Source organism: Melopsittacus undulatus, chromosome 2 (genome assembly GCF_012275295.1).
Source record: "Melopsittacus undulatus isolate bMelUnd1 chromosome 2, bMelUnd1.mat.Z, whole genome shotgun sequence".
NCBI classification, from domain to species: Eukaryota; Metazoa; Chordata; class Aves; order Psittaciformes; family Psittaculidae; genus Melopsittacus; species Melopsittacus undulatus.
The window spans coordinates 14,063,574-14,087,654 of NC_047528.1; the positions used below are offsets into that span (position 1 = coordinate 14,063,574).

The 24,081-nt window shown below is 38.9% G+C and overlaps 1 protein-coding gene across 5 annotated transcripts in view; it reads right to left on the minus strand.

Moving 5' to 3' along the window:
- PDGFD (platelet derived growth factor D) overlaps positions 1-24,081 on the minus strand; it is a 138,144-nt gene that overhangs the window by 21,388 nt on the left and 92,675 nt on the right. For 4 of the 5 annotated variants that reach the window (XM_034074472.1, XM_034074470.1, XM_034074474.1 and 1 more), the window contains 2 exons: positions 9,084-9,143; positions 4,178-4,379 (listed from right to left, as the gene is read on the minus strand). In XM_034074472.1, the coding sequence (XP_033930363.1) occupies positions 4,178-4,379; positions 9,084-9,143 (262 nt within the window). The remainder of the gene's footprint in view (positions 1-4,177; positions 4,380-9,083; positions 9,144-24,081) is intronic. The other variant, XM_034074475.1, reaches the window with a different exon arrangement.

The following is a 24,081-nucleotide window of genomic DNA, read 5'->3' on the forward strand; positions in this document are numbered from 1 at the left end:
CTACCTGTGTTCTTGCTAAGAACAATATTAAATAACCTAATAGCCAGGGATATAGAGATGTTTTATATTTGTAACAGCCAAATTACTATGACACTGAGATCAGCTGCAACATATTACAGCAATGCAAAAGGAATTATTTTAAAGGACATACTTTATTTGGTATGACCTGCTTTTTTTCTAAGAGCCTAGGATGAGCTTAGGGCTGAATATTCATACTTTCAGAGTTTCTAAAATGCAGCTATGGATAGCAAAACTTTTTGAGTATATTTACCACAGCTGCAAAGGGTAAAACATCTACTTGTCATATTTTCATGAAGGAGGTGTACACTGTAGTTCATAGTTTACACAAGGCATCTCATTTGAGGATTTTGAAAATGTGCATATGTGTCTTCCTCTTCCTTTTCTGTCCTTTTCTGCCAGTCTGAAGTGGTTAACAGCAAACCTCACTGAACATATGTAGAATTAAATTTCAGACTTCATGTGGTTATTAGCGAGACACACCTGATACCAATATCTCACTTCAATAGTGTAAATAGAAAGAAATGCATTTAACTCAATAGAGCTGCATCAGTGTTGTAGAGGTGTGAGATCAGATTCTGTAGATGGAATGGAGTTATCATATACACACATATTTAATCAACACACTTCTCATCTTTAAGGTTGTTGCGGGAGGTATTCAAGGATTGATCTGTGATGGAAGGGAGTAAAGCAGATGGAGCCATAAACTTCTTTCAAAAGACAAGAAGTGATGGACTCAACTTGTAACATAGGAAAACCTTTTCAAATGTTTAAAAGGAAACAAAACCCCCTCCTTTGTTTGGAGGGTGGTCAGACACAGGCTGTCCAGAGAGGTTGTGCATCCTCCATTCTTGTATATATGCAACACCTGACTAGACATGGTCCAGAGCAACCTGTTATTGGTGACCCTTCCTTGAGCTGGGTGGGTGGACTATGTAAAGTCCTGAGATGCTGTCTCGCTTTGTCTATTCTGTGATTCTAAATTTCAGCTATGCTAAAACACTGTACTTCTTATTTCCTTAGCCTGATCCTTATCTTTGTAGATTATCGATTGCCAAATTAGGAAAATTTACCATTTAAATACCATTTATCACATATCTCTTGTATCAAAATTGGTATTCAGCAACACTACCTCTTAAACTCAGATTTGTGGCACAACTTGGTACATGCAGAGTGGGATAGTAGCAAAACCATTAGAGATTCATTTATACTACATATATAACATGTTCTGAAAACTCTGTGAAAGACAGGCAGAGATTGCATCAAATTGTTATCTGCCTCAGGACTGTTCCAACTAAGGATAAAAAATGAAACCTAAGCCAGAAGCAGAAACAGATAGATATCTGAAATAAATGATGATATAATCTGTTGCTCTCTTTGCTGCAAGGTTGTCCTGTTGCCTATAAACATCCCTCAGAGATCCACAGTGTCTGTGTTTAAAATCCACCAAGCATTTCTAATTTAAGGACTTGTTAAAGCTATTCCCTACTCCTGACATCATTCAAGAATAAGCCTTTAATCTGCCAGAAGTCTATGACTAAGTAAAAATTCTTAACTGAATTTTTTTAAGTATCTGATTGTGGTGAGGTACTTTTGTCCAGAGAGCTGCTAACAGTCAGGGAATTTCACCTGTAGTTTGAAGACAAGAGAAAAACTATTTTAAAACTTTTTTTTCTTATTTCTGTAACCAAAACAATAATAAAAAATATTAAAATAAATATAAACATAGAATCATAGAATAGTTAGGGTTTGAAAGAACCTTAAGATCATTTATCTCCAACCCCCTTGCAATGGGCACGAACACCTCACACTAAACGACGTCATGCAAGGCTTCATCCAACCTGGCCTTGAACACTGCCAGGGATGGAGCATTCACAACCTCCCTGGGCAACCCATTCCAGTACTTCACCACCCTCACAGTAAAGAATTTCCTCCTTATATCCAATCTAAACCTCCCTTGTTTAAGTTTTAACCCATTACCCCTTGTTCTATCACTATAGTCCCTAATGAAGAGTCCACCCCCAGCACCCTTACAGGCCCCCTTCAGATACTGGAAGGCTGCTAGGGAGGTCTCCATGCAGCCTTCTCTTCTCCAGGCTGAACAGCCCTAACTTTCTCAGCCTGAAATCAAGTGTTACAATAACAACTGGAAAACTCTTCATGTTTTTTACACTTTTGTTATGCAAGAAGCTGAATTACATTTACACCAAATGGAGAAAACTTTATGCATCTGAATTTCTGAGCACTACTAGATCAGGTTGGTAACTCTAGCCTACATAGTCTGCACTAATAAAACAGCAAATGCTACTTCACATATATTTGGTACTAGATGATCTTGAGGTCCTTTCCAACCCTAACTATTCTATGATTCTATGCTTCTATATGAGGTCCTAGGCGAAATATGATTTGAGAGTCAAATGAAATCTAAAGAGCAGAACCAGTACAGTATTGAGGTTTCTGATCAGCTTCTATTAAAATCAAACCAGACCCTTTATTTTGTTTGTATACATGTCTGTAGATGTCAAGTCCACCCTGGGAATAAGGGACACACAGATCATGTTTCACAAACCCCTAAATGAGGTCAAATTGATGTCAGAAGTGATGCTGTGGCAGTTACATGACATTTTTCACAAAATGTGCTGTTGTCATGGATGTGCCACAAAGGTACAGAATAAAAGGGTTCGGTTTGCACTGGGGGGGGATACTCAGGGCTTTATTGCAGATTCCTTTGAAGTGCTGAGCCTAAAACCAAAGATGGCCAAAGTGCCTTGGAAACTGTACACCAAGCTGGTGTGACATCTAACAATACATTGTATGTGCCTGAGATCCTTCTACTGCACAGAGTTCAACATCCATGGGACTGCCCACATCCCTACTATTTATCTCTTACTCTCCAATACAAGGTGTTCAATGCAAACTATCATCAGGAATGAGAGCTGGCCTCTACCAGCTCCTGTTTTATGTCCAGCAAATGACATTTGGCCTGGAACTAAGCAGAGAACAGGCCAGACAATTTAGCAATATGGTGATTGGGTTTCAGGGCCTAAGAACACTCCTCAACACCGTTTTCTTTAATACAGATGCAATTTACATATCTCTTGTAAGATCAAAACCTTATCAACTGATAGCAAGTAAATTTCATAGAACTAAAATCCTCTTTCCCTGCCCAGCACATGGTTAACATAGGGAGGATGGGAATTAAGATGCCAGTAAATGTTAAATTTCACAGAATCAGAACTGTGATTTGGGCATTATAATTTTAAAGTTGTAAAGAAGAATGCATATGAATATATAACTTGGAAATGGAAGACAATACTAACAGGAGAACTCACTCATATAAAGTATTTCACTCCAGAGCTCCTGTGAAAACTACAGTAATTGTCATCTTGGAGAACCCTAACAGACTAGATCTGGTCTTGCACTTCATCAGGCAATTTCATCAGGCCCTTCAGCCCCTGGTTACCCCAAAGCATGACATACTTCTAAATAGTGTTCCTTTATCATTATGGGTTTGTACTTACATCTTAACATCCCTTAGCTTTACCATTTGGTGGATGATTTGAACTAACAGAAGGAAACAAGAAACATAACCCAGAATATGTGCTTTGCTCAATTACAAAGATGTTAAACCACAGTAATGTTTCCTGCCAACATAATGAAAACCAGTGAGATGCTCACATCCTGAAAAACCAGCTGCACATACAGGTGTCTGCACCAGATGCTTCCCTAAGCACAATGTGATAAAAATTATTATTCCTCACTCAACAGAGAATGATCCCTAAGCAGGGTATTTAAAGAAGGATGATAGTGCAGGTAATTAGAAGCCCCATGTCTTACACACAAAGCAGTGTTTAAGAGGGTGAAGATGAGAACCATCTGTCCTTTACACATGGGCTTATGTTTTTATTTGTGAATTCATCATAACGATGGGCAGTTTTCAGCCTGATTTCTCAGGAGAGATCTTAGTCAGAAAATGATTAAGGATTAAATGGCTTATCCCTGATTTTAATATCCTTGATTTTTTATTGTCACACTTGCCCTGTGACTCCAACAGGAACATGGGCACCAGAATCTAATACCTGCCCAAAGGACATTTCTATGCAGAGTGAAGGAATATCCTGGTCTTGCCCCAAATCATGTATATAGTGTCTTTTCCTACCTTTTGACTTCCTGTCATGGTAGCTCCTGCCTCGATAGTGGTGGCCACTCTCTGTGTACAAATTCTCAAGATCTTCTTGCCAGGAGTCCGGGTTAAAGTGTTTGAGCAGATCCTCCACTGTGTCAAATGCAGCAATAGTCTGATCCAGTGCTTCTGCCGTGAGGGTAGGATCAGTCACTGATGGAGAGGGATAGGATACCCCCTAAGAGTGACATACATCTCAGTGTACTTGGAACAAATTATAGCACCAATTCAAACAATTCAAAGCATTTACTGAGAAACTCATTATTGACTGAAACAGCTACTTTGAGCCATCTTTTGAAGTCCTTAGGTGGGCCAGACTGTGTTATATCTGTGTTTTCTTTTTGTAAGGAGAAATTGACACCAAGGAACTTCCAAACAAATCCTAGAGGAGATGCAGGGAGTGGAAGCACTGCCACTGCTGGTCTGTCAACATGCACACCGACTCCTCAAAGGAGATGATCATTTGCACATACACAAAGATGTAATGGAAATGTCTTTTGAAACCACTGTGATAGCCATGACCAAAGACCAGAAGTGCCTTGTAGTGCTGAGGTGGTGCCTTTGTTAGTAAATCTGTAATAGGCAGAGGAGAAACCACAGCAGAGAAAGACAAAGGCAACAAGTATACTAGATCTCCCTCCTTTCCTTGGTCAGTTTGGATGACAAATTTGGCTTGGTTAAAGACTTGAAAAGATGGCCTTTTATTCCCAAGAATTAAATGCATTATGAAACACTGTTGAATGTCAATTCTTCCACCTTATTACAAAAAAATACAAGTTACTAAACAAATGAGAAAAAGTGTGATATTTGGATCTCAGTGGTATAACTATGAATGCTGTGATTGCTACCACAGTGGTATCCCTACAATTATAATGCCAAATGAAATAGTATTTTCTACCAAGAAGGGCCAAGCACCATTTTCTGAGTATATCTGGCTCCCACTGAACTAGTGGCACAACTTGAATTTGTCAGAAAGATTGCAGCACTTTCATTTTCCTGGAGAGGACTTCAAATATTTTTAATAATCATTAGTTAGAATCACAATATTCACTACCCTGATATCACTTTTTCCCTTGTGCAAGCACAAAGCCTAATAATATGTGAAAGATACATGCAAGAAAACTATTAATGCAGATCTGTTACTCTCTGAAGGACCACAATCAAAATACCTGATTTTGTCCAAGAAGAAGCATAAGAAAGAGCATGACTTGTTTTAATTTTGGTCTTGTGAGTAAAAGCAGTGGGGGGAAAAAAAGCCTAGAAACGCTCTTATCTTATTAGAACCCACCTTTGAAGTAAAGTGGCAGAAACATGCCATTTAAAATTAATTGTTCCCCAACATATTTTTTTTCCCAAATAAATGCATATGTTAAACTGTTGATCTTTGTGATCAGCTTTACTCAGCTGAGTAGTAACGGAAATGTCCACTCATGCGAGTAAAGTTACTTACTTTATTGCAGGATTGTGTCCTTCAAAGCTTACTAGAATAGTTTTAAAGCATATATGTCTCTTAAAACAAACCAGTTGTCTGTAATGGTAAGTTATATCACAGAAGTAACAACCCTTGATATTTTACTGCATATGCTTGCTGAAATTACAGACAGTTCAAATTATAAAAAAACCAGAATAAATAGAAAACAATACAATAGGGTAGTCAATAAAGCATAGCTGTGCTTTACTGCTTCTCACCAACAGCACAAGAACTTTCAAAGGGCCCACTTGTGACTGCAATGCCTCTACAATACAGAGCTAAATAAGACACAGTGCAGATGGCTGTAAAAATTCATGACCCACTAAAAGGGAAAGCATATCTCTAAGAATCTTTCCAGACTTCTAAGTGGCTTGCAGTAGAGACTGTCAGAGAGACAGGAGCTCAAAGAGTTGAAAAGCTCGCACCAGGCAAGAGCACACAGCATTGTTACCTGAAACAATGCTGCAGGAGACCCTGTGCTGTGCTAGTGCACTCTTTGAGGTTACAAAAGAAAAATGAACCCTAATGTTATTGCTTACTGAGGAGAGCGCCATGGAGCTCATGGCTCATCTGTGACTGCAGCCCAACAGGGAAATGTCAGGCCCTGACTGCCTTTCAAAAATAAGCAAGGATGCTCAAGAGACAGCAGCATAAAAATCAGGCCATAGGTACATGGCTGAGATCACGCAAGAGGTTTTGTTTCACATGTTCAACTACGCATTTAATTACAGAACTGCAGGTCAGGCTGTGAATTTGCAGGGCATTTCAAACCAAACAGGCAGCAGGGATTCCCCATTTTCTTTTCATACAAAAATTTCTACTCAAGAGATTTGTGCTACCTCATTCACACACAGAAGAAAGCTTAACTTTTTCTCAGTGACAGTCTAGTCAAGAGGAATTATTTCAACAACTCACATAACCTACTGGCAGTGACACCATGTGACAGGCCCAAAAGCAACTTCAAAGCTGCCAACCCAACTGGCTCTCTTCTGTCCTGCCAAGAATGAGGCACTAGCTTTAGAAGAGCTTGTGCTCATTGTAATCTGGTTTCCAAGACTGAATCCAGAAAAAGGGCAAGAGGAGGAGTGAAATGCAAGAAGCATTGAAGAGCAAACATTTTCCACATTATGTACCTCTTCTACATCTCTTAAAAGCACTGAAAGTATTTTCAATTTCGTAGGAAACAAAGGGTTATTTTTTTGGGTTTTTTGCCAGTGCTCTTACCCTTGATTTCTCTTTCCCCATTCTTTTCCATTTCCTATCTGTATTGTGAGGTTGGCAGACAGTTCAATGTACATCATAGCTGTTTGTTGGTCATAACGTTACTTCACAGGTAATGGAAATTAACCTAACAAGGAGTAAATTTTATTTCCTTTTTTTTTTTTCTGGGTTTGCCATGCTGGGTTATGGGCAAAAGTACTAGTTTTAGTTTTCTGAGGGGAAAAAAATGACAAAATATGACTCTGTGATATGACTGCAGACAAGAAATAATTTGCTCCCTCTAAAGTTTTCATTCCTAGAGCTGTAATGTACCCAGATTCTAAAATTAGTCTTTGGGTTCCCTGTAGGTTTGAGAAGCAAAACTGCCATGCAAACTGAGTTATGAGCAGAACAGTACATCAATGTGTTGGCAGGTCTGAGTTTGTCCTTCTGTTCCTCAGGACCACAGCAGAATTCCTGAACTTTTCTGTCCTGAAGAATTTGGATGTTCTTATACTTTTTTCATTGTGCCTTTGGGAAAAATCACTCAACCTGTCTACCTTATTGTACCTGAGGATAAGAAAAGGCTCATGGGTGCAATGGATGTACAGTGGAAGAAGATTTGTTTTATTAGATAGGGGATAGCATAGGAAAACCAATGAAACTGGAGTTTTGCTTCTGGTCTAGCTGTAGGTTTCCAAATGACCTTGGGCATCGGCTTGTTACCTGTAATATTTGTCCTGAGCTACCCTACCTGTAACACATGAACAATTTTTCAGTAACAAATAGACATCAAAGATAAACGAGCTTTTATATACATATGTGTGTGTATATATATATATGAAAATAATACTGGATTATTGTTTGGTGTATTGTGCATCTTATGGTGTAAAGGATGGTAACTAACATGGCGTTTACCATACACTTGATCTCATTTTCATAGTTACCTGATGAGGGAGCCCTAGGCTTACATTTTCAAATATCAGCCTACCATATTTTTAAACAAAATATTCCAGATTTTCCTTTCCAGCCCAATATTAGAATGAAAATTGAGTTTATGTCTCTCAGTAACACAGTGTTTTGGCATCCCCTACTTGGCACATCCAGTAGATCTCAGCCCCGCTAACATTACTACTCAGGAATTTCAATACAATTATTTTAAGGCTATAAATTACTTGTATCATGAAGTGCAAGTGTTATTTGCAAACCCAAGGGTAAACAAAAGTGAGATAGGACTAACCTCTTCTAATTTTGGCCATACCGAATCTTCTCTCTACTTACTGTCTGGCTTGCACACTGATCAATAGAATTTGCCAGTATTTTATTTACTGCTCCTCCACTGGCAAGTCCTAGCAGCTACTGTAACAAAGGTGCTACCACTAAATCCTCTTCTATGAATGCTCAAAACATTGGTCTCAAGTCTGCTTTGAGCACTTATCCTTGTCTCATGTGTTTTAAGAGGGACTTACAAGAGCTGTAACATGGTTCTGACCAGCCAGCAGAGAACATAGAAGAGGACTGATCATGTTATGAATTCTGATGCTAAACCAGTATTTATCTTTACTTTGGAAATGAAAGGGGGAGAATTTCTGCCAATGACACATATCAAATGTAATAAAGAGTAAAATAAAATTTTATAACAGATTACTTGTTTTCCTGATTTCTTTCCATTTTTATTTTTCCTAAGTTGCATTTCACTGATGAATAAGATACTTCAGATATAATACTTCATTACAAACACTTAAAAACCCCCATAGAATCATAGAATAGTTTGGGTTGAAAGGGACTTCCAAAGGTCATCTACTCCAACACCCTTGAAATGAACAGGGGCATCTTCAACTATATCAGGTTGCTCATTATTGTCAATGAAAAGCTAGAATCATTTTCCTGCCAGCCTGTTTTAGTATAGTCTTCTATTTAGGTTAAGACATTTTACAGTTGAAAATTGTAAGTTTATATCTTGTACTTTCATCTTGTCAGCATGAGTTTGAAAGCAAGAAATGCTTCCCAGTAACTATCTCATGTGGTTACAACAGCTGAAGGAATATCCTCAGTCTTTTCTCCTAAAAACCACACTGGTTGAGTTGGATAAATACTTATTTCATCCATCTTCTGCCAAAGGTGAATACATGGTTCCTCTGTACAGGTGCCATTTAGTGAGTGGGATTCCTATCACCCCATCCATGGGCAAAATAGTAACAAATTACTTACTGAGACAGAGCTTGTGACTGACTCCCAGTTGGTTTCTGAGGCTGCGTGCTGGAAATCATCCTAAGGGGAAAAACCCACAGGAAAAATCACCATTAAGGTAATGTCCTAAATTAACTGCAGAACCTAAAAAGTCTTTCAGCATTCATTATCTGTCACCTTTTTCAACCTCCTTTAATGCAAGAAGCCCTTGCTATGTGCTATTTCTAAATATTACTTCCTTTCAGGCTCCTCCATTTTCATTGTTTGTAAACTAGCTCCTTCTGAGCTTGCTGAGACAAAAATAGGTATTATTATTATTAATAATAAATGCTCCTTTGCATAGCAAGATCTAATTTGGACAAGACCATTACATTTATCTTCCATCAGAAATATTAAACACCACCTCTTTATGTCTACATACAGATATTAATGCTGTTGTTCAAACTGATCCATTCTGGAAAGAATGTGGAAGTGATAATACCCTGGTACTACTTAGCGTGAAAAGCAGGACAATCTAAGCCATTTGAAATGTAGTCCTAACATCAGTATACTGCCTTTGGTGGCCTTACTGAACAGAACTTGCTTATCTGTGCAGAGCACTGAATAGCACTATGTCCTTTAGATCAAAAAACAAAGCCACAGTATGTTTACATTGGAAGTGTCATCACACAAAACCTGTGGGCATTCATGATTTATTGGAGCACAGGGATGGGATTCCTCTCATATGCCTTTGGAAATCTACACAGCAAACACCTAAGCTAGTCACCCTTTTTTCCATTTACGGTCAACCGAAACTACCATTTCCAGGGTACAAATCATCTATTTTAGAAGCTTAATTTGGGATCACATTTCATTCTAAAAATGTTTTTTTTTTTCTCTCCACTGTATATAGAGGGAGCCTGGGAGGACTTGCTTAGATACAGATGTTAAAATTGTAGATATTTACATGTGGTCACATGAATCTGAATCCACTTATCTGACCAGTGATGAGCAATCATTGCTTAAATAATGAAGTAGCCATTTCTTTAATCTTTTGGCGCTTCTACTAATTTCCAACTAAAATAATTAAACAACTAAAAATGAAAAAAAAAAAGGCAACATTAGAGAATGGTTATTAAACACACACATGCAGTGAATAGCTGATGATTGGCATGCAGGTAATGAACGTGGACTGAAATGACGGCATACCAAAATTTTTATTTTTAATAACAGAATTTATAGTGAAAGCACTTAAAGAAAACAGATCAGTGCCTGGGCTCACCATTTTACACTGATTATGCATTTTTTAAGATGGCAACTGAAGGGGAGAATGGAAAGGCAGCTGCTCTGCTGATGTTCTCAAGACTCAGTGTCACATTGCACCATAAATATAGGTACATATTTCAATTATTTCTTAGGAGTGGAAAAGAGAAAATTGATCACATAATCTGTTATTTCATCAGTAAAATTCTCCTCTAGTCAAGAAGAATCATTTTCAGATCCAGACTCAATATACATGGTATTTTAATTTTTTAAATTTCCTACAGAAAAATATTCAAATATTTTAAAAGTCACAAATTGTTTATTCAGTATTGCTGATGCTGCTTCTTCTTAAAATGTTCCTTTCTCTCAAATTTGAGGTGTTAGAAGTAGTAGAAATAGAAGCCCTGAAGATCAGGGCTAAGGGAGATACTGGGGCCCAAAAGAAAATCAGTAGAAGTTAAGAAATGCCATCACATTACAAGTCACTAAATGACCACTGAAAATGCAGAGCTATTAAAGCATTAATAATTAAAGTGGTAATTTTATTCTAAGAATACAAAAGCAAAATATTACTGGTGAAATTTTAAATGCAGATTTAAAAAATTAAAAAAACAAACAGTAAAGAGATCTGCAAATACTATGACCAGGTTATAAATAATTCAGGAACTGTGGGCCACATTCTTTACACATTTTGTTGCCCAGTTCTTGACAAGCCATGACTTAGAGTAAATAAAAATGGATTTGAAAAGCTCATGCATCCTTTGGCAGTGGTTGCCATTTGTAAAACTTGGAAATCATTTCCTTTCTGTCATTAGCTTCCATTTAGCACTTCCAGAAAAAAGTGGCATTTTGTTCTGAGGCATTATTTTAAAACAGGAACAATCTGCCTCATTGAATGTCTGGAGAAGACCACAGACAAGGAATAATTTTGTGTTTGAAGTGATGGTGCCCTTGTGTTATCTAATTGTAGATGTCAAAACTGTTGCTTTAGTCTATGATTCTTTGAGATGGGTGATGCCAGGGAACCCCTCCAAAACCCTGAGATAGACATGTGCCACCTGCTTCTTGGATCTAAAACCTGATGACTGCACATTTTGACTCGGTGATTTTATTTCATCTGCATAAACTATTCACAACTATATGGCTTTGTTCCACCATCACTCAAGGCAGCTGTAGTCATTCTTGGCTTCTCGAAGCTTTCAACCTCTCCAGTTTGAAGATTATTATTATCTATGGCTTCTGCTTGTAGCTATTTCAAGTAATAATATCAAAGTGGTTCTCATCATTACAAAACCCTCTCCTCCTTTCTCAGCATTGTCCCTAACAGAACCTGAAGGACAAATCTATTTTCAGTGCTATGTATTCAATTCATACTACCCTGTTTACATGAATTTGCATATGATCACTTGACTATTTCATTATGATCACTTACAGATCACTTGACTATTCTTCATTATTTAAAATTGTATATTATATTAGATATTATAATATCTAATTAACAAAAATTACATCTTTTTAAATGAAATACTTGAAAAACAGGGTAGTAATAATTTGGCTACATCAGCCTGACAACAGTGCTTCTATATTCGCATATGTGGCATGGTAACATAACAACATTAATGAGACTTCAGCAACACATTTCATTAACTGTCCTACAAGCAGCAAAATACAGGGAAAACAACAGGGCTACCAATTACCTTCTGATAGCAGCTACTTTTATTGTAGAAAAATTACTTCCATACCTCAGCTTTCAAAATTACACCTCAGAAAGACAAATCCTGAGTCAGTCCTTAAATATGTATAAATACATAAATATGTATGGACATTGATATATTGTTCTTGGCTCTGAGACAAAGATAAGCTACTCTTCCCTTTGCAGACTCTGTCTATAGCCTGTCTCCCACCACTGATCTCTAATAAGACAAAAGGAGTCAAGGGAAATACTCTTTGCTTCACCTAGGGCTTTTACAGGTGGAGATCATGGGGCAAAATCAGTGCTATCAAGGATATATGAGACTGTAAAGACAGATAGCACTGGTTGCTGTGAAAAATGGTTTGTAGCCTGGGAGTCCATGACCTGTATCAGCACAGGCTCTGCCAGGGTCAAGCCATTGGGTTTGGCAGGGGTATGAACAGGGAGGTATCAGGGAGACATCAGGAATGAGGTTGGAAGCTCATCAGTTTGAAAAGCATGCTGTCCATGACTCATTTTTCTGAATCACAAGTACAGCAAAACACGTGAGTCCTCCAAGCTATGCTGAATTACTGCCTGGTCCTCAAATTAAAAGCAAGAAGCACTTTCTAACATTCCTGTGGTTCTTCACTTTTTACATACTTTATCACTGTAGGCCAGCCTTTAGTCACTTTGGTATGTGACATCTATGAGGCGTGATGCCTGGGAAATACAATGACCACCACAGCATGGGCACAACACACGAGCAGTTCTCTCCAGTGAAAAGAAGCAGACCCGTATCTCTATAAGATCCTCTATAAATTCTTTCCCTTAATCTGCAAGTCTCTGGGTGATTAGATTAGGTTTGGTAAAAGCTTGCTTATCTGCCAAAACAACCATAAACTATGGATAATAAAATCTGAGATGATGCTCTCTGCTTCAGGGAGTGGGAAAGGTTCACAGAAGCATTGTGGAAAGAAGAGTCCAGACAGCATCCTAGACTGATGTTTAAGGCCTACTGGTTTAATAAGGTCCTCTCCTGAAGAAATAACCTTCTCTAGTGTGACCTGGTCATCGAAGTGGAAGAGAAGTAAGGGGGAGAATGGTGAAAATGCAGGCATGTTCTTGGGGCAAGTAAAGATGAGAAAGAGGAAAACAGAAACAAACTAAGGAAAAATTACCAACATTTTCTCTGATCACTGAATTTATAGGGATTACATTTTATATATAAAGAAACAGGTGTTTCAAGCAAATAAACCCAAAACCCAGGAAATGGTAAAAGAAACAGCGTTAGGTAAGTAACGGACAAAAGAAAAGTCATAGTTCCATTCAAAAAATTGTTAGGATAAATACTCAAGTTTGTACACTTCCACTGATTAATTATAATTTCCTAGATAGCATTTTAGTACACTCCAATTTCTATTCTTAAAGATAACTAAAAGCACAGAGATGTGCACCTTAAAATGCCTTTTTCTTTGATGGTATTTTCAGTTCATCACATTGCCAGTTTTCATATTCATATCAGAATGATATTTATCACCACTTCCCCTAATGATGCTAAAAGATACAGATTTTCCTATAGCTGGCTACTGACTACGAAGTAAGAGGCTTCATCTTTCTCACCTACGGTAAGGAGTAAGTAACTGCTCTGTTCAGTTCTAGTGACCAGGGCTTTAAAATATAAGATACTGAATTTGGCAAGCATGCAATAATGATTGTTCATTATCTGGAAATCATGCCTTGTAATGATTGCAACACTAAATGGAGGCCAGGGTCTTTCAGGAAGGTTAGAGGTAACTTAACCTTATTTCTCCTGATAATAATCTGTAGTTAGCTACAACAGGCCATTACCAATGTCAACAAGCTCTTTTATCTGACAGTTAAAAGTATTTAACAAAATCAGGTGGTTGTACTCTGAAGGTAGTTAATTTTCAAACTGGAAGTACAAGCACATTTTACTACTGATGGCAGCTGGTACTGGAACAGGTAAGAAATTAAGAAATAACTTTAACTATATTGATTTTTCTTTTTTATTTTTTGATGTAGTCCCATAAAGGTAGGCCATCCATGACACCACTATTTTAAAGCCAGTAGCAAGAGGTCAGACAGCCACCAAAGTATCCGATCCCTAATGTGATAGTATGATTATTGCCCTTTAAAAAAAGACATAAATTGAGTGTCTGAAGCCCAGTTGCCACAACATATCAATAGCTACAACCTTATCTGTTATGACTAAATTAATGCTAGTGCAAAATAACATATAAAATAACTCTTTGATTTGTTCTGACACATTTACTAGCTATAACTTAGTGGAAAGAACAAGATACTTAAAATTTCAAAAGCTTAAGTCTGTAATCATGATTTAGGTTAACTGCAGTTTGATACATTTATTTATGAAAATTTTAAGTAAAACTGAAGCAGAAAAAGATATTTAGTAACAGTTATGTTTGGTCAATATTTCTCTTCATCCTTCACCTAGTTTTAGAATTAGGCAATACTGGGTGCATGTTAAGACTCCCCAATACACTGACATTTAAATGATCTCTCTAAAAGGTCAGATATTACTTGCTCAGAAGAGATGATAGCTATGCCTTTGAAAACTCAGATGTCATCTAACACTACAGTGACAATGAACACCCTGTTGATGCATGTGCCCACAGGAGAGTGCACAGGACTTCATCACCATGCAGTGCAAATTGTGCATTACCTTTAATTTTTCTATTTATCACAGAAACCTCTCCTTACATGTACAAGGGATTTTCTTTGCTAACAGCTACTCTGGGTCATACTAAAGTTAAGCATTTGTAAACAAATTATAAATCAACTAATATTCATTGTAAATACTCTGTAATCCCTCCTTTGCCATTTTTACCTGACTGGCAAATTTTACTTCTGCAGTTAAACACTGGGACACAAAACTTGAAAGGCTCTTCCAGGTTGTCATTTTCAAACCCCACTGGTTGGCTGTTTCCAAGTTAAATTTATCTTTATTGCACTTATGTAAGCACCAGCTTTGTCCTTTTTTTCCTCTCCCAAGTTTGCTTTCTGCAGTACTTCTGGAGAGATGTTACATCTCCTCTCAGCATCCGCTGTGTTCCACTAAGAAGCCAAGTTGTCTTGGCCCTCAGTAAGAAATGTCCTCTTTTCCCCTCTCTGTCCTCTAGTTGTTCCTTGAGCACAGTCCAAGAAAGATGTGGTTGTTCTATGCTCTGGGAACTGAAACTGTACAAATACTTCCTCATTGGTCCTATGCCTAGTACATATAGAAATTTTCTTCTCACCTTTTTGGGAACCAATAAGATACCATTTAACAGAAAATGTATTTGTTGTTAATCCCTACATGAGTGACCTCTTTGATCTTTCTGGGCTGTTGCATTTCACTGCAAACCAATTCTCCAGTGCTCAAGGTCATTCAGTTCTCCTATCTGACACTCATGAATTCCCATTCATGAGTAATGCAATTCAGCTCTATGTGCACTGCAAAAGCCACTAAAATGCTACTATGAAAGGTTGTGCTCTGGTCCCTAAACTCCCCTGAAAATAAAACCAAACATAAGAGCAACCCTTTAGAAACTCCCATTAGTGAGCTGTCCCTGGCTGGATACTCCCTTTTGCATTAGAGCATATTATCATCCCTTTGACTGCCTCATGGCTTTTTTATTAATTGCTATCTCCTTCCGCATAAGTGATTGTTTCCTGTGTGCCACTGGGTGAGATGCTCCCCTGAAGTCCAATTAGATTTGCTGTACAGCATTTCCTTCCTCTGTAGACTATCCTCCAGTTTGGCATGAGCTCCTTTGATAAAGAGACCTGGAGTTTTTTCTAGTTGACAAGTGCCCTATAAGCTTTCTAGGTCAGACTAATGAGGGTACTGTTGCCATTCTCCTGCAATTGATGCTACAGAATGCCAATGCATTCATAGTTTCTACATGAGCTATAACTCACCTTATCGCTATCCAGAGATGCAAGACACCTGTGTTAAGATAAGAATCTGGCTGCTCCATGCTTGCCCCCTTTATATTACTATTGTATAGAATGGGAGACAAGCTTTCAGCAGTGACTCTGTGCCTTAAGGTCTGTGGTGCCCATTTCTAGGAAGTGACAATGGAAGATGCTGAAGGCAACTGGGTTACTTTCTCACCTTGTGTCTAAGCATACTTGGGCCAGAGTATTGGTCCATTTCACAGGGCTTTCTGGTCTCCCTGTGATGCCCCAGCTCTGCTAGGGCAGTGGGAAGTGGACCTCAAGAGGGGTCCTGGTCAGTGTGATGCTGCACATCAAGATGCTGTTGGACTGCTGCCAGGTGGAAAAAAGCTTTGGAGGAGTGACTCCATGAGCCAAAAACTCTCTCCCAGGTCAGAGTCTGGTGCCCTTGGGAGAGCTTTGGTGGACTTATGCCGAGCTGACTGACAGAAGAAGCCTCTCTAGTAAAAGGCAAATCTGCCCTGAGCAAAACTGAAAAAGCTGACACTCCACTTGCCTGGTAGCGTCCAGGTGGACAAAAAAGACATTCAGAGATAACAGAAGGCAGTGACAGCTGGTTATTTCAGGTCCTCCTTCTTGGTGTGACTCATACCAAATGGGAATGCACTGAGAGGCCCCAGTACTATGGGCATAAGGAAAAATATTAATGAGAGAAAACCTCCTAGGAGCTACCTATTAATTTTCAGTCTTCTTTCCACTTCGGTTTCTACCTATTTTTATAGACTTAAGCATGCTTCATAATCAGTGGAAATGATAATTTGCAAATAGAAGCCTAATTTCATTTAATATTCCAACTTTTCCGTGGTTCTACTAGGAGGATCTGCTAAGTGCTCTGACATGCACACTCACACTTTCAGATGTGATTTGGGAGAAACATGGGAGGAATAATAATAATAATGAAAAACTCTAATGGAGCTAAGCAAATTTAATTGCAAAGCTGAGGACACAATGTAAAAAGGTACTGGTAAGGGACATTAGCTGTCCTAGCAGCAATCCCAGCCTATTGATTTTTTTTGTGAAAGATCCATTTGTTTTTGAGCTCTCTCCCAGAGGATGCTGTTTCATTCTGCAGTAAGCATGCAGCAGGAGCATGTGTTATGTTTCACAGATAATGCAAAGCAAAACAATTTGTTCATCCTCCTGCTTTGACTGGAAGGCATTGCTTTTCTTTTCTAGGACAACAAGAAAGGACTGATACACAAACTTTCTAAGATGATAGCAATAATCACAAAAATAGCAAGAGTACATAGTCTCTGAAGAATACAAGAACCATTTTGTCTTAGCTTTTTCAGGGTTTCGTTAAGGTCAAAACCAGTTGATTTAGAATCACAGAATCAGAATAATAGAGTCAACCAGGCTGGAAAAGACCTTTAAGATCATCATGTCTAACCATTACCCCAGGACTGCCAAGACCACCACTAAAACATACCACTGAGGGCTGACCTGACCACCCTCTCTGTAAAGAAACTTTTCCTAATCTCCAGTCAAAACCTCCCCTGAAGCAGCTTAAGGCTGCTCACTCTTGTCTTATCACTTGTTACTTGGTAGAAGAGACCAACCCCCATCTCACTACAACCTGCTAGAGAGCTATAAAGTCCCCCCTTTCTCTTCTCCAGAATAAACAACCCCAGTTCCCTCAGCAAGTCCTTGTAAGACTTGTTCCCCAGACCCTTCACCAGCTCTGCTTCCCTTTCCTATACCAGCTCCAGCACTTCAATGTCTTTCTTGTAGTTAGGGGCCCAGAAATGAACACAGTATTTGAGGTGCAGCCTCACCAGTGCCCAGTACAGGGGGATGATCACCTCTCTGGCCCTGTTGGACACATTATTTCTGATTTAAGGAGGATGCTGTTGGCCTTCTTGGCTGCCTGGGCACAAGCTGGCTCATGTTCAGATAGCCACCAAACAGCACTCCCAGGTCTTTTTCCACTGAGCAGCTTTCCAGTCACTCTTCCCCAAGCCTGTACCATTGCATGGGGATGTTGTGGCCTAAGTGCAGGACCCGACACTTTGCCTTACTGAACCTCACACCACTGGCCACAGCCCATCAATCCAGCCTGTCCAGATCCCTCTGCAGAGCCTTCCTATCCTTCAGCAGATCTGTAGCTTCACACTGGCTAGGTGACCTGTAACAGAATCTTACAAGGATATCAGCTTGGATGGCCTTCCCTCTGATCTTCACCCACAAATTTTCAGCCTTCTCACTCACACCATTGAGTTCAAGGCAGTTGGTGCACTCCCTGACATACAACGCAATAATCTCTTTTTCCTTGCCTATACCTCCTGAAGAGCCTGTAGCCATCCATTGCAGCACTCCAATCATGCAAATCATTCTACCAAGTTTCTGTGATGGCAATTATGTCATGATTTCCCTGCTGCACAGTGGCTTCCAGCTCCTCCTGTTTGTTGCCCATGCTGTGGGCATTGGCATAAATGCATTTAAGTTGCCTTGTGGATCTGGACTCCAACAGCAGTATGCTACCCCATGGCTCATTTTTATCAAGACTTACTGCAAACAGCATGGGTTTAACCTGGGTTTCATCAAACAGCTAGAGTAAGGAAAAGAAAACTATCCAGACTAGACTTTCAGCATATTCCTAAAAATGCCATTGACACTGCTAAAACTAAGTACAAGTACCTAAAGAACAGTCACACTTCTCATTTCTCTTATGCATATTCTTACAAATATCAGTTATAAGTAACACAGCGAATGAACACTAGGTAAAAAGAAAACACCTTACATTTGTCATATTTTTTTTAAACAATCTGACTAAACCACATTATCAGGTTTGGGATCAACTTACTAAAAGCCAGCCTGGGGAATCCTTCTAAATATTAAACTGAGACCATGATCTCAGAATCAGGAAGGTATGCACTGGGTCAGAATTAGTGTGTGACACATTTTATTTAAATTTTAACTAAATACAAGCATAACAAAATAGACTAAGGATTGCTGTAGAATTATAATAGGCTAAATATTTTCCAAACAATAAAAATCAAGAGGAATAGGTTATTTCAGTTTTATACTAATGACCTGGAAAATTTCACACAGTTGAAGCCAAAAAAAAAAAAAGAATTAAAATATAAAAAAAAAGAAGTTGTAAACACATCTAATACAAATAAATATTCTGGGACTACTGGAGGTCAGAAGCAGAGGCAGGAAATAAGAAGAAGCTCTTATTTAGAAGAATGCAAATGGAGAAAAAGATACAAACCATAAACTCTATTTGATGGCACACACGGACTCAGAAAGGAACTCGTGCCAAGAGCCTGGGCTGAGCAAAGAAGAAAACCAAGAAACTAATCTGTAATGTGACATGATGACATGGGATACATGGTGACTTATGTCTGCACATAGCAGATCTCCCCCAGGATGCAGATGATCTCTGTACCAAGGCAGTACCACACCTCCAAGTGGACCACAGGCAGAGGTGGGGATGTGTGATCATCTATGTCTTCACCACTTCCCCATGGGTGCAGGACAGGGTTGTGCTCAGAAAAGAGTGAGGTCTGTGGGTGTAAGCAGCTTCTCTGGAAACCAGTAATGGATATTCTCCAGACAACAAACACAGACAGTTTTAACATACTTGGGTGTGGTATCAGAGCTATAAAAACTGCCGGAGGTAGCTTCATTCCTCACCTACAAAGATGTCAAGGTAGCACCAAACACATTATATCCTGGCCTTGCAGTGCTGGTCTGAGCAAGCCAGGTTTTTAGGCTCTCATCTCCATCAGCAATGCGGGTCTATGGGAAGAAAACAGGAGGAGAGTACTCCTGCACCCTCTGGCAGAAAGACTTTGTGATTCAAAACTCTGAGTCCTTTTTTGAACACCAGGCAGCATTTTTAATGTACCAAACATACAGTCTGTTTTTACTGCTGGTTATAACAGAGCCCTCCTGAACACCCTGATCATCTTTGCTCAGGATGGCAAGCTCAACTAGATAGCCACTAAACCAAGGGAAGACAGGCAGCCATGCAATTCTCCAGAATTCAGCTACTGGCACTATAAGTGCTTTCTCTGCTTTTAAACTACTTCTTAATGCACCTGGAAAATGTACCTGAACCAGCACTGAAGTAGCAATACCAGCACGCAAAGTTGCCTCTAAGGCGGGAAGGCAGAGTGTTTACTTTCACATATTTGTGATGGAGACAAATTACATATATAGAGAGCAGTGTCCTATTTTCTGCTGCTTTGTATTGTCTGCCCTGACTGCTCTTTTTATTTTTTTCCCTTCAAAACTCAATAGTACCATTTTTTTTCTGTATAAACTCAGTCATATGCAGAAAAGTGATGGAGGGCCTGAATATGAATGTGACTGATATATCCAGGCTCTTTGCTAACAATGAGCATAACATAAACACATTAGATCTCGTGTTCATCATACCTGCCTAGAGGATAGGCAGCTCAGAGATAATATGGACATGCAGTACACTGTTCATCTTGAAATAAGGATGTAAGTTCCAGTCACATGCCAAAGTTTCACCTCCTCTGTAAAAACAGTAATTGTTTTCTGTTTGGTTTAGATATTCATATATACGCAGGATTTCCAATTTCTGTTCACTTCTAGAGAAAACAAAATTTTCAGCAGCTTATTTCCGTCACAAACAGCTTCTTCAACATGCAACAAAACCCACATGGAGCAGTCAGACTATCTGTCCTCTTCCAAGGATTTTTTTTTGTTTCAAGCTTATGAGATGGATCTTGGTGTGAGATTAATTTTCATGGCCCAAAGGTGGCTGTCTTTTTTTTATTTCCCCAGGATAATATTCTCTTTTCAAATTGCCTGTAAGCCTGCAAATATTGAAAGCCAGGCCTAACAGATGCCATTAATTCTGTCACTCACTGTGATGTCAAGCACTGATAAGAAAATGAAAGACTGACCTCAATGTGTAAGAACTTTTGGGCTACATGTATATTAGTAAGTAAAATGAGGTAGAGATTGATCAGACATAGTATGACTCTATGACTGTCCTAGGACACAATTATTACTCTGCAAAACAAGAGTGACCACTATAAACTACGTATTGAAAATAGCCTGAGGGTTGTGCTGGCCTCAAACCAGACATGCCAAAAAAGTGACAGTGCAAACAACCTTGTGCCTGTGCTTTGGCTCACATCCAGCCTGTTTAACGGTCTTTGTTAACAATTTGGGATACATAGACTTCTTTATTAGAGGGTCCTGCAAGAGCTTGTATTTATGCTTCTTTATATGACTGGTGGTTGGACAGCAACAATACTAGAATCAAGAACACACAATGAGACAAAACAGTGCCTGATTACTACAGACCAAGGAAAACTTTCATTGCAGAGCATTTTTTTTACACATCACCTAAGAAATACATCAGGACCCAAATGCTGATTTAAAGGAAGCATGTTTATAGCTGCCACCATCAGAATTATTATTAACACACACTAAAAAAAGGCTTCTGCAGCTTATGAAAAGAAGGGGACCTAGAAAACAAATTTTGTCTGCCGTTAAATATCAATTTGTACCTTTAAAATATTTTCCCAAATAAAAAGGATTAGAATAAAAAAAAACAAACCCAAACAAAAAGCCAACCCTGTTGTCAAGGGTCACATAAAAATGGGATGTTACTTGATTCTGCTTAAAATGGTCTGACAACAAGATATACAAATTCCCCAGATCTAGCCATTATGTTTAGCTTCCAGTGCTGCAGATGAGTTGCAAAATTTGAGCTTCAGGCTCAGACATTTTCTAGTTAAGCATGGACTGGTCATCAAACTGACAACCCAGGAAAACAGGAGTACATTTTTCTTGATATTTCAAGAGATAGAAAATGTGTTTTTTTTTTACATGGCATGTACATTCGGTATCAGCTTAGCATAGAGAGAAATCTGTGGTATGAAAAACAGAGAGGGGGTTGTAGGCAAAGGATTATGCTAACAACCCAGGCACTGGATCTGAGGAGGTGTTCAGTTCAGTAGCATAAAGCTCAGCACCAGGCAGAGGCTTATTTTATGTAACAGTGTCATTTAGCAAAGAATTTTCTAGTAAGATTTATCCTATCAAGTCTAAAGTGACAGGAACCCTGCAACTAGTAACAGATGAGTGTGTGAATATGCATGTGTAATGGAAAACTAGAAATACCCTGTGACATATCTGTCATCTGTGTTATTATGAAGACATGCATGGACTTTATCGAGTGCCCAGAACAAACCAGAAGGTTGTAAATTTAATAAAGATGTATGCATAGAAAATAAAAATTTGATTTATACAGTGTCATGACTGCCTCTGGAAAGGTAGTATATAGCACAAAGGTTATTTAAGCTAGACACAATGTGCTGAGCAAAGAACAGTGCCAGCCTGCAAGCACACCAGCTTCTCCAGCATGGAGGAAGGACCTTCTGTGATGGTCTGTGCCACACAGTCAGAATAAGACTAAGAACTGTTAAAAGGAAGTGTAGACATCCCAAGAGCTGTAGTTATTATGCAGCCCATGAAGATGGGGAGGGATGAGAATAGCTGCAAGTCTTCTTCCACCCACATAACCAGTTGTAAGTGGCTTGGTATAGTCTGAAGCTAATTTTTGGTGGTTTATCATCCTGGTTTGGAATCTGGGAATCCTGTTCTCCATTTGTTAATCATACAATTTCTCAAACTAGAGAGGACCTCGGGTAATTCCGTCAGGCACAGGAAAAACAAGCATGCAAATAAAAGAGCAAAGCAGACAAACTGTTTGGTTCATCAGCCTCAGTTTGGCAATGAAGCCCACCCTGCTGGCATGGTGTCCCAGACTACAGGCAGGAGCAACACAGTGTACCTCTGTAGTGTTTTTTAGAAGTTAATCTTGTGGCATTTTACAAAGGCTCCTTGTGCTTATCTTTGACATGGGAAGACTTGAGGCTGTGAGAAGGCCATCAGGGCAAGCAGTTGTGGAGCCTAGCCTGGAGCTGCAGCTGTGAGGCCAGCACCCTCAGGACATGATGATGCATCCAAACCTGCAGGCAATGCAGGTTGCAGCACAGCCATCCATCTCCACTGCAGACATGGAAAAATCACAAACACCATCACAACCTAGGAAGGGGAAAGTTCACCCTGGAAAAGTGCAACCTAATGTGTTCCTAAATTACAAGCTGAGCTCAAGGAGGAACCTGGGAAACTTAGGAGCTCAAAGATGGACTTAAGCAGACAGCGGAAAACACATTTAAAAGATACATTCTGTGCCAGGGCAGCAAAGCTGGCTACTGTTGTATAGACAAGCTTAAGCAGGGTACTGTGGCAGGTGACACTCCACCCATAATACAGCCCTGGTTGATGTTCGAACCACCAGATCAGCTCTCTTCACTACCACAATGAGAGTGTAAAAAAGCTGGGAAAATCTGTGTGAGTTTTGAAAAGAACATGAAAAAAAAAAGCTGAGGGGATCAGATGGCCTGAATTTTTAAGAAAGATTAAAAGCTAGAAACAGACATATTTTCTTGCCTAAGCAATATGCAAAGAAGTGAGAGAGCGCTCTGAAAATATATGAAGGAGATGGACACCTACAACAAAGAGAACACGCTTCTTTTATAAAAATTTAGGAAGGACTATAATTGCAGGCAATGGTATGGCATTAAAAAAAAAAGGAAAACTAAAACTGATTAACAAACAAAAAATGTCTTTCCAACAGTGACTTATTAGTCTATGGTTTAATCTCCTGTGAAGTATGCTCCTATGCTTGTTATATTTAAAAATTATGCTAGATGAATGACCAATTAATCTAAATACAGAAAATTCTTGTCCTTAATGAAAAATGGGCTGAATGACCTCACATCTTTAAATCATCAAATTCTAGTTTTGCCTGCATTATTCATTACTAAACAAATGGGAAAAAAAAAAAGCCTACACTTCTCCTAAATTTAGACTCAGAAATCTTAAAACAAGCACTATAATTTGATCCAGGACTGTATTTTCCAGCAGTTACAGCTGTTGCAACAAACAAGGCAAAGATTTTTGTCTGTAAACAATTAAACATACATTATACACAATGCATTGTTTTCCCTGGCTTGCCAAGAATGACAAAAACACATTGAACAGTGCTAAGGTTGTAACAGACCCTGCAACATGAACTTGGGCTAGAACAGTACAAGAGTGGGATTTAGCTGCCAGGCTTTCAAA